At 35.9% G+C, this 11,194-nt stretch overlaps 2 protein-coding genes across 2 annotated transcripts; one reads left to right on the forward strand and one right to left on the reverse strand.

The window, feature by feature from the left end:
* Positions 1-85: 85 nt before the first annotated feature.
* Positions 86-2,729, forward strand: TXNDC17 (thioredoxin domain containing 17). The gene is made up of 4 exons (XM_026671643.2): positions 86-233; positions 790-871; positions 1,970-2,045; positions 2,542-2,729. Exons 1-4 carry the CDS (start codon positions 86-88, stop codon positions 2,608-2,610), a joined length of 375 nt encoding a protein of 124 aa, XP_026527428.2. The 3' UTR covers positions 2,611-2,729.
* A 1,116-nt stretch (positions 2,730-3,845) lies between these two features.
* MED31 (mediator complex subunit 31) lies at positions 3,846-7,072 on the reverse strand. Its single transcript, XM_026671642.2, has 4 exons — positions 6,976-7,072; positions 5,193-5,270; positions 4,630-4,726; positions 3,846-4,329 (listed from the first exon to the last, which is right to left on the reverse strand). The coding sequence occupies exons 1-4, from the start codon at positions 6,983-6,985 to the stop codon at positions 4,128-4,130; spliced, it is 387 nt and encodes a 128-aa protein (XP_026527427.1). The 5' UTR covers positions 6,986-7,072; the 3' UTR covers positions 3,846-4,127.
* Positions 7,073-11,194: the final 4,122 nt, after the last annotated feature.

Genomic DNA, 11,194 nt, shown 5'->3' on the forward strand with positions numbered 1-11,194 from the left:
ACCATCCTCTGGGGGGCGTGGTCTTCGCTTTTCCCTTTTTGTCTTTCCACACTTCCGCCCTTCCACAGAGGCACGTGATTCCACCATGGGTTGGGAAGAAATCTCTGTGCACGGATACGAGGAGTTCGTTCGGGTCGCCCGCGAACAGCAACAGCAAGGCCAAGTATTTGCGTATTTTAGCGGTGACAAGGATCCAGCCAGCGGTACTAGTTGGTGCCCAGATTGTGTTAAGGGTAAGCCGTCTCTATCATTTCTAAGTAAGGCTTTCTCCACCGCCTTTTCCCTGCCATCAGATGCCGTAGATGTAAGCTTTGAAGGGCTTTGACCAACAAGGTCTTCCTTAGGTTTAATTTCTAATTTATTCTGTAAAAGGTTGTTTGTGAACTGCCTTAAAAGGTTACTTGAGAAGTTGTCTGGTATCTTTTGAGGCATTTAAAATGCGAAGTCTATTAGTCCATGCACATATACAGGCATCACTCTGTTATATGAACTAGCATGAATGGGAAACCACAGAACAAGATTTAAGAGTGGGAAGGGACCTTGGAGGTCTTCTAGTCCAATCCCCTGCTCAGGCAGGAAACTATACCATTCCAAACAAGTGGTTGTCCAATCTCTTAAAAACTTCCAGTGTTGGATGTTCCAGTTCAATGGAGGTTCTAGTGAAACTGGGAGAGGGTACTACAAGTTGGAGAGGCGGGCATGGAGATGAAAGTTGCAGTATAAGACCTATTTATTACTAGTGTTTCTTCTGTAAAGGTCTAATTGGAAACCTTTTTTTAAAAATCCTAGCTGAACCCATTGTACGAGCTGAACTCCCAAACCTGCCAGATGGATCTATATTCATTTACTGCCAAGTAGGACCCAGAGACTAGTAAGTAAGACATTTTGAGAAAGGTGGTAGAGTTACTTTGGTTCAGCCAACCAAATAAGTATTGCTTATATGGTTCATAGAAGCAATAGTAACATTTAGTCTGTTGTCAGGTTGTATGAGGATCAATGTAGTAAAGATATTTAAAAATCTCCATGTGCAAAATGTCCTCAACAAAAAACTTAAAAAGGAACTTCTAAGTTGCAGAAATACTGGCTTTAGTTTAAGTGCAATTTGACTACTTAGATCAGATCCTCTGCAATCATTTCCTGCTTATACTTTGTTTTCTGCCAGATCTGCTCTTATCAGCTGAACTTTACCATTTTGAACTCTGAAATTTGATTATTTATATAGCTTCCCATCTCACTTTTACATGATTCTAGGTAGTTTACAATAAAATGGGTTGTATCTGCCAAGTATTATATAAATTTCTAGGTCTTTCCACTCACTTGGCCAGCACACAAAATTTAGAAATGGAATGAGTATTTAAAAACCAATTGTAAACAGGTACTCCAACCAAGAAGACACTATATAAGATAGCACTACTTAAAAGATGGTATCTGAGCATGCCTATTCTGTTGCATTTGAATTTTACAGAAAGTTGGAAAAAGGCACTCCCTAAAATAACCAGGCCCTATGCCATGTAGAGCTTTGTAGCTGATGATCAGCATCTGGAAGTGTGATGCTGATACATACCCATAGATTTTATACAGCTGCACTCTGAACCAGCTGTTATTCTTTAATTGTTTGAATCTAAGACTGCAACTGTACAACTGACTGCAGTTTATTTTCGTATGATTTCCACACATAGCAGTCATCTTCTGTATTTGCAAAATCTTGCTTTTCCCCACCTAAAAGGTTTTTTTTTCTGAAACACAGCAATGTTTGAAAAGATGATTGAGTGCATTGTACTCATCTGTCTGGATCACATCACATTAAGGGTAATTTACTTTTGCCAAAAGTTTGCGTTTCTCAGTACTCTGTCAAATATGACAGCTTCCATTTTGTGTGAGTTTTTCCACACAAAATATTAACAAAAATGGTTTTCTTTCAATATTCAAGTATACTGTAAGATATAAAATCATTTTATTTTCTCCACAGCTGGAAAAATCCCAATAATGAATTCAAGAAGAATCTTAAGTTAACTGGTGTGCCTACACTTCTCAAATATGGAACTGTAAGTATATACATTTTCTAATTAATTTGGAAAGAGTCAATGTGGTTAAAAGCCTGTAGTACTTAGCAGAATTGCCAAATTTCTTCTCTATTCTTAAATCCTGGCTTTACTGCTGTCAACTAAAAATGCCAAACCTATAAAGAAATTATATTTGCAAAAAAAATGATCTAATCCTCTATAAATCTCACAAGCGTCCAAAGAGTTATTTTCTGAACAAAGTCAGGCCATTGGTATCTTAATGGATAAACTATTTCTCATCTCTGGTAATTGAGTAATTTAGCAGATATAATTTTCTTCTAGAAGTCCAGCTGATAGCCAAAAAGGGATTTTGCAAATATTAGAAAAACTAGAAAGAGTAGTTGGGAAAATGTATCCAAAAATAAGCCATGTTACTTAGCAATATAACAACAGTATATAGAAGGAAATATTTCTACAAAGGACTTGGATCTCCTATTATACTTGGAAAAACAGTAACATATCCTAATTTTTGTTTCAGCCTCAGAAGCTGGTGGAAGAAGATTGCTTTAAATCTAACCTTGTGCGAATGCTGTTTACAGAGGACTAAGTAATTGAAGCTATTATCAGCAGAGGAAATGCTTTTAGATTAAATCATGTCAAACTGGGAGTGAATAAAACACTAATCTATAAGCCCATAAATTTAAATAAAATCACTGTAAAACTGGACTGTATATCAATTGAAACTGCGACTAGTTCATATGAACCCATTTGCTGGAGACTGGGTATCTACTCAAGATTAGATTGGATTCCTTTAGTTTCACTGTCTAAGGCAAATATATTTTAGAAAGAATTCAGTCTTCTGGAGTAATTTGCTATTTTAAACATTTTAAATGAACATCCACTGCAATAAAGACTGTTGAATGTCTTTCAAAGAGTAAATTATATAACTTCATTTCATAGAATAGTTTATATTAACTATTCTAAGTAATGAAGCTATATATTATATTTAGTGAACTTCCAAACTTAGGTAATACCAGGACAACGATGAGAAAGTATAATTGTTCTACGCATTTACAATGATCAAGAAAATGACTTAGAAAAAGGTTTTTCTGAGGACTAGAATGCTGATGTAACTAGTTGTAAGAAAATAACTGCTATTTGCTTAATAGACATAATAAAGCAGACTTTAAACACAAAAGAAAATCACTGAAATTAACAAATGGAATTACTAAAGTGACTACCAATAGTTTGGATGTAAAATATCTATCTTTAAATTATCACTATCAGGTCTAATAGTTGCCATTTGCCAACTGTTACTGGCTTATTTCACCAAAGTCTCCTTTGAGTTAGGTTCAGGAAATCTTCTAAAATATATTTTCTTATCAATCTACAATTCAAGGATTAAAAGCCAAGAAATTCTCCACTGCATGCTACATACCTATTTTAATTGTAGAGTTGGAAGAGATTACAAGGATCATCTAGTCCAACCCTCTAAAGCAGGGCTGTCAAACTCCCAGCCCACAGGCTGGATGCATCACACCCAGTTTAGTGAAGGGGAAAGTCCCAATATGTCACATGATGACGTGAGTTTGACACAGCTGCTCTAAAGTGTATAGGACAGCTATTTAAACTATCCATGAAAGGTGGCTGCCCAGTAAACCTCAAGTCGCCTCGCTAAGAGTGATGCTGTAAACTATAGTTAACAAGTTTTTCCACCTTTTGCAGTTATTGCTGATGCTTTACACCCAAATCACAGGATCTAAGATAACAAAGCTAATTTCTATGGATTAAGAGAGAGCCAGAATCCCATTTACTAACACCCACAAATTAGCATACAACAAAAATGTTTAGCCACTTTTACTTCACAGTAAATGTTCCAAAATACTCTTCTGCTATACAGTATCAGGAAATACATCTACACCTTTAAATAAGGATATGAGAAGAATCTCTTACATCTTGAAGAAATCATTTGTTTAGTCTGTAGCAAATCTGAAATTCCAAACTGAAACTGTTGAAACATCCACAATGTTTTACTAACACCATGACATTTCAGATAACAGTGTCGCAGATTAAATCCACAGATGCCTTCTGCCCTTGCAAGGAGTTTTTGTAGCGTCTAATGGCTCACTTGACAGAAGTGCTGTTCTGCTGTTGCTGCTGCTGCTGTTCTGCAAGGGCCTGCTGAAGGCGCATCCGCTTGCGGGAATAGTGTTGCCAGTGGAGTATCTGTTGCTCATCAATGAATTTTGCACACTGTGCATTGACCAGTTCCTTACGAAAATGTTCATATTGGAGCAGTTCTAACATATGCAGGCATTGGGGATACCTTCATAATACAAGAATATATTATAAGATACTTTTTAATGCTTTTCCTAAGTCACTAGTACTCTTGAAAACAAATAAGGAATTCTACAAGTAGAAAGGAATTGAAAAATATTTTAGTCACAATTTGAAGCAAATTGCCAGTTTTCTAGTATATTTAGTAAACAAACATGCATGTTAATACTATTTTTCAATTACATAAAAGAAGAGGGGACTAAAGTGTTTCATTAAAATACAGTTTTATGCTATGCGTTATGAACTCCAGATATTTTTAATACAAAAGGGATACCATGATAATTCTTACTTTAGGTATTTGGCATACTCTGGTTCCTTCCAATAGAGCAAGTATTTTAAATAATTTACAAATGCTTTGTCTTTGAAGTATCCTCTCTGGGCAAGAACTAAAAGATACAAAAATAAATTTACTTAAAATAGATTTTCTCTGCATAACCTCACAGCAATCTGTAAGGAGATTGTTAATCTCCAATGAAGGCACACAATATAAAATTACAAAACAGTACAGCGAGTCCTCACCAAACGTCCAGCTTTCTGATTTAAACAATTCTAATATTAACCTTTAATTTTGTTGATTCATTCTTTTTCATTTGTAATCTACCATACAGATTTTAGCCAACTCAAACAAGGTTCAATGAGCCACGATCTTTTGACATTGGCTTTAAAATATTTTGCCTATGAATTTGGGTCTATTTAAGAATACACATTCATATATTTCTGATTAGTTTCTACATACTTTACTGTTTTCCATTTTGTACATTTTGTATTGTAATTTCCTGTCTAGATTTCATGATGCCTGATTGAAGAAGTCAATAAAGAGATCTTGATCTATATTATATTTTAGATACTTACAATTGAGGTAATTAGGGTTTGCCAGACATTGCACAAATTCCAGCTCTAGTTGGAAACGAAGTCTATTTCCAGTATCATCTGGGATAAAGATAAAGGAGTGTGGAATTATACAATATATATTGCATGCATTAATTACCTGGTGATGAGTAGTTTTTATACTACTTAAGAGAAAAACTTGAAAAAATGGGATTCTTAAGGTTTAATCTGTATCAGTCTCAGAAAATACACAATATCTCTTGATAGCAACATTTGAAAATCCTAGTCAACATGTAAGTCAATCTGAATTATTCATATCAGATATTGCTTATACTGTTGAATAAACTCAAAATAAATGAAAGGTATATACCATAAAACCAGCATGGAAAATTATTATAATGGAAGCTCCTCAGTAATCTGATAAAAACAATGCTGTTTTCCTTTAGCTATTTACTGTATAAAGTCACTTATTTAACTTCAGACTACATATCCTAAGATAGGCTTTAGTCAAGAAATTTTGCAATCTATACTTCAATTAATCAATCAATCAGAATACAGCTGGAAGGGAGCTTGGAGGTCTTCTAATCCAAGCCCCTGCTCAAGCAGGAGACCCTATACCAGGGGTGTCAAACTTGCAGCCCGCAGGCCAATGTGTCACATGCAGGCCATGCCCACCCCGTTTAACAAAGGGGGAAAGGTCACGATACATCATGTGATGTGACGCTGCAAGTTTGACACCCCTGCCCTATATCATTTCAGACAAATGACTATCCAGTCTCTTGTTAAAAACCTCCTGACAAAGCACCCCCAACAACTGAAGGCAAGCTGTTCCACTCTTAATTGTCCTCACAAGTTTCTCCTCAATTCCATGTTGCTTCTCTCCTTGATTGGTTTCCCTCCATTGTTTCTTTCCTGCCTTCTGGTGCTTTCAAAAATAGACCCCCTCCTTTGTGTGGCAGCCTCTCAAATACTACAATACTGCTATCATGTCCCCCCTAGTCCTTCTTTTCTCTAGTCTAGCCAAACCCAAATCCTGCAACTATTCTTCATGTTTTAGTCTTCAGGCCTTTAATCATATTAGTCTGCACTTTTTCCAAAGTCCCAACATCTCTTTTGTAATGTGGTGACCAAAACTGGATGCAGTATTCCAGCTGTGGTCTTACAAAGGCTTTATAAAACAGTACTAATAGTTCACATGATTTTGATTCTATTTTGTTTATACAACCAAGGATTGTATTATTTCCAAAACACTAGTGAGATGTGTGGGATAAATTCTAGACTAGAGGAAGTAGTACCAGTCACTTGGCATGTCTTTAAGGTCTGTGAACAGCCAAGAAACTGCTTTACAGATGATGTGCAAACTTTCTATATATCTGTTTTGATCTTTCAAAATCTGGAACTACAACATACATAGGAATGATGAGTTGCTAGGAAGCAACAGATGTGGCGGCTCTCTGATGGGAGGGTGGCTGCTCTCATGTAATTCACAAAGGCAAGAGTTCTCTCCCAGCGCCTGCAACTTCTGGGGGTATTTTAGTGCCAATTCCTCCTCCTTCAAGGACACGCCTATTTACTTTTACGATCGCTCAAGCAAGAGGCTATTCTGAATCAAGAGCAAGGAAGCCGCCATGCTTTTTACGTTGGTTTCATTTACTTATCTGTACAGAGGAACTTATACGATGGGAGTGACTTTTGAATTAATATAAATTATATAAAAGGTATAATTATTTGTTTAGAGGGCTATGAAAAAGAGAAAGACAGCCCCACCTCCCCGTCCCGTTATTTCCTCGGACCCGCGTCCACTCACCGCCCTCCATGGTAGCGGAAACAATACTCCGACCGCAACTGCACCATTCACCAAGATGGCGGCGGCGGCTTTTTTAAGCCCTCCCAACGCATCTCAGTGCATTCTGGGAAATTCCCAGAGGCGGTTAGGACGCGTTGCCGTGGCAACAGTGATGTCAAAGCTGATATCTAGCCTCATGAGGGCATTTTTAAAAAAAAAAAAAAATCCAGCCTTTTTCTCTATTTAAGCAATGGTCACATTTGCTAGATAAAGAAGCATTTTATGAAAGTATTCCCACTGGCTCTTCACATATATTTCTGTTGTACCATAAGTATTCCCAAGGCAACCTCATGATAGAATAAAATGCTTCTAACCACTCCCAAATCATGGTTCTTGGATATATTAAGTCTATTCCTGTGCTAAGGCTAAGCCATAATATAGGTTATTTAGTTTTAGTTTAGCATGTTGGATGCTTCTCAGTAGTGATTTAACATTTTGTACTTATGGAAATTAATTTATAATTCTGTATAATATATGAGCCTGATCAGTAATTCAATCTCTGGCATCCACATTTTTTAAAAAAATGCAGAAATTGGGAACTTGTTATTCTTACAAGTTTTTATTCTTTAATTGCAGCTGTTGACACATTTTAACTTTTATGTAAATGTGACAAGATTTTCATGATAGTATTTGAACAAATATTTTTAAAATGTCATTTTTGTCAATTGGAGACCATGTCATGAGCACACTTAAATCATAATCGAGATAGGTATAAAATGCCTTCCATTTTGCTATGTGAAATTTTATCTTGCTTTTTCCTCAGAAACCTCTATGTTTGTTTGTTCATTTACTCATTCCATTTGTTTAGGCAGCCGTCTCAATTCAGTAAGTCTGGACAACAAATAGTCATAAAAACAATTTAAACAGTTAAAACACAATACAAAAACCAAATTAAATACAAATAGCAACCAACAGATATTATTATCCATTGGTATTAACATAAGCAGGAACAAGGCCCTTGACATACTCAGGACCCCAACACAGGTCTTCAAAGCCTTCCAGCAGGGCTATCCTAATCTTTGGAGGAAGAATGTTACAAATTGTATTAAAGTGTTAGGATTAAAATTAAACATAAATACCGGTAGTTAACTTATGGTGAGATGCTAGATTTTACTGAAGAAGAATGCAAGAGAAGATTTGACATTAGAAGGATATACTTGTTAATGGTTTTCCTACATACAATTACTAGAAGGATTTAAAGTAAATAAAATAACTTTTGGTTTTGAATATTGTAAAACTTGAGTTTGAAACAGAACTGTGTACAAATAATGAACATGTTATTTCTAAAATGTATAACGTTCACGTTCGCTGAAATTTGAAACAGAAGAACAAGTGAAAGTATGATAAAATGGACTATTTTTTTTGGTTACAACATATAAATAGAACAATGAGAGAATATATGGCTGAAATGGCTGAAATGTACATTATTACCCTAAAGAGAATTTTTATAAAAAGATGTTAATATATGTCACCGGAAAAATATATATGCAAAAGCTACATTGAATTTGTACAGGAAATGTGGGGACATTTTACCATGCTATAAAAAAGGTGAAAAATGGATTCAGTTACATACATTCATTTAGGAGATTTTCAGTATTAATATTTATTTATTTATTTTATTTATTTGATTTGCCAATTGTTTACAAGATAATAAGTATAAATGTATACATAGTTGTGAATACATGAAATGGTTACATATAAGAAAAATAAAAGAATAGGAGAAACAATAGGACAGGGACGGTAGGCACGTTGTGCGCTTACTTGTGAGACATTGAAAAAAATTGGAAAAAAGTTACAGAACTTTATTTTTATATGTGACAACTGCAATTAGACTATTACATTATATGGAATGACTTGACACTACCCACAATGGAGGAATGGATGGTGAAGATGATGGAACTTGCTGAGATGGCTAAATTGACAGCTTTGATCAGTGAAAAGACATCAATTTTATTAAATTTATTGCCATTTGGAAATTTCTTTTTGACTTTTTGTGTGAAACAGAAAAAAATGAATTTGAATATTTTTGTTAACTAGAAAGAATAGAAAACATGAAAGTAATGTTGTAACCATTAATTTACATGTATACTTCAGAAATTATTTTTTAATCTTTTTTCTGCCCCCTTGGGACTTATTTCTTTATTCTAAATATTAGCTTGTAGGAATTTAGCACCCACACCTCTCCTAGAAAATTGAAATATCCTAGGAAATATTAAAAAGGCAAATTATTTCCTCTAAAAAGAGTAGAAACTCAGAAGCAAAAAACTCACCTCAGAAGCAGAAACTCACGCCCACCTTTGTTAATGGGTGGGCCATTAAGGCCTGGGCCAGAATACTTATTTTTATTTTATTTTATTTATTTGATTTGCCAATTGTTTACAAGATAATAAGTATAAGTGTATACATAGTTGTGAATACATGAAATAGGTACATATAAGAAAAATAAAAGAAGAATAAGAGAAACAATAGGACAGGGACGGTAGGCACGTTGGTGCGCTTATGCACGCCCCCTACAGACCTCTTAGGAAAGGGTGAGGTCAATAGTAGACAGTCTAAGGTTAAATTTTTGGGGTTTGGGGAAGAAACTACAGAGTCGGGTAGAGTATTCCAGACATTGACCACTCTATTGCTGAAGTCGTATTTCCTGCAATCAAGTTTGGTGCGGTTAACTTTGAGTTTGTATCTATTGTGTGCTCTTGTGTTGTTATGGTTGAAGCTGAAGTATTCATTGACAGGTAGGACATTGCAATGTATGATTTTATATACCATGCTTAAATCAGACCGAAGCACGGCGTAATTCAAGGTTTTCTAGTTCTAGAATTTCAAGTCTGGTGGCATAAGGTATTCTACAACGAGTAGAGGAGTGGAGAACTCTTCTTGTGAAATATTTCTGGACTTTCTCAATTGTGCTAATATCAGATACGTAATGTGGGTTCCAGACTGATGAACTGTATTCGAGTATTGGTCTAGCAAATGTTTTGTATGCTCTGGTTAGTAGTGTGATATTACCAGAGAAAAAGCTACGTAGGATTAGGTTAACAACTCTTAATGCCTTTTTGGCTATGTAGTTGCAGTGGGCTCTAGCACTTAGATCATTAGAGGTGAGTATTCCAAGGTCCTTTACAGAGCTTGGGTCATCAACAAGATCTTGACTATTCAGCTTGTATTTTATTTTCTGATTTTTTTGCCAATATGTAAGACAGAGCATTTATTTGTTGAGATTTGAAGTTGCCATTTGTTTGACCATTCTGATACATAGTCAAGATCTTTTTGTAGGGTAGCAGTATTGTCTGTGGTATTGAACAGCTTTACATCATCAGCGAAAAGAACGCAATTGCTCTTAATATGATCACAGAGGTCATTTATGTAGAGTATGAAGAGAGTTGGTCCTAGAACACTGCCTTGGGGACACCACTATTGACAGGTACAGAATTTGATAGGACGCTCCCAATTTTGACCATTTGTTGTCTGTTTGCCAGGAATGCTTCTATCCAGTTATACAGTTGTCCAGAGATACCATAGGATTTTATTTTTAGGAGTAGTTTGTCGTGTACCACTGAATCAAAGGCTTTACAGAAGTCTATGTAGATTACGTCTATTGCTTTGCCCTGGTCGAGTTGTGTCGTCCATATGTTTTTGCAGTATAAGAGTTGCAGATTACAGGATAGTTTTTTTCTGAAACCAAATTGTTTATTGGAGAGTAGGTTGTTTGTTTCTAAGTGGAGGATGATGGATTGGTTAATAATTGATTCCATGACTTTACAGGTGACGCAGCATAAGGAGATTGGTCTGTAATTTTCAACTAGGCTTGGGTCTCCTTTTTGAAGATGGGGATGACTGTGGCTTGTGACCATAGGTTAGGCAAGGAGCTGGTCCTGAAAGATTTTTCAAAGATTATGCTTAGAGGTTTGGCTACTTTACATAACAAAGATCTCCAGCAATTGCCAAAAGCCCTTTTCAGTGCATCATCATCCAGCAAGGCTCAACCAAGCCTGGAACTCAGGATAGCCTACAGAGTTGCCCCTGCATGGCCTCATGGGAGTCTGACAACCAATTAGAAACAAGCTTCAATTCAAATCCCAACAAAGGTTACAAAACCCAGGCACTCTCAGCACCTCACCTCTTTCTTGATCTCTTCCTTCACCTTCCTTTTCACTCTGGAGCTCCAGGCCATGTGGTC

The sequence above is a fragment of the Notechis scutatus genome, chromosome 1 (assembly GCF_049901735.1).
Source record: "Notechis scutatus isolate UNSWTSFEM ecotype Mainland chromosome 1, rNotScu1.2, whole genome shotgun sequence".
Classification (NCBI taxonomy): domain Eukaryota; kingdom Metazoa; phylum Chordata; class Lepidosauria; order Squamata; family Elapidae; genus Notechis; species Notechis scutatus.

Excerpts from the sequence above, each read along its gene's own strand:
- MED31 (XM_026671642.2), bottom strand. Across the intron at positions 4,727-5,192 it reads AAACCCTAATTACCTCAATT|TTCTTGCCCAGAGAGGATAC; the intron begins GTAAGTATCTAA and ends TGTATCTTTTAG. Across the intron at positions 4,330-4,629 it reads GAGTATGCCAAATACCTAAA|GTATCCCCAATGCCTGCATA; the intron begins GTAAGAATTATC and ends TGTATTATGAAG.
- TXNDC17 (XM_026671643.2), top strand. The coding sequence starts at position 86 with ATGGGTTGGGAAGAAATCTCTGTGCACGGATACGAGGAGTTCGTTCGG. Across the intron at positions 234-789 it reads GTGCCCAGATTGTGTTAAGG|CTGAACCCATTGTACGAGCT; the intron begins GTAAGCCGTCTC and ends TAAAAATCCTAG. Across the intron at positions 872-1,969 it reads CAAGTAGGACCCAGAGACTA|CTGGAAAAATCCCAATAATG; the intron begins GTAAGTAAGACA and ends TTTTCTCCACAG.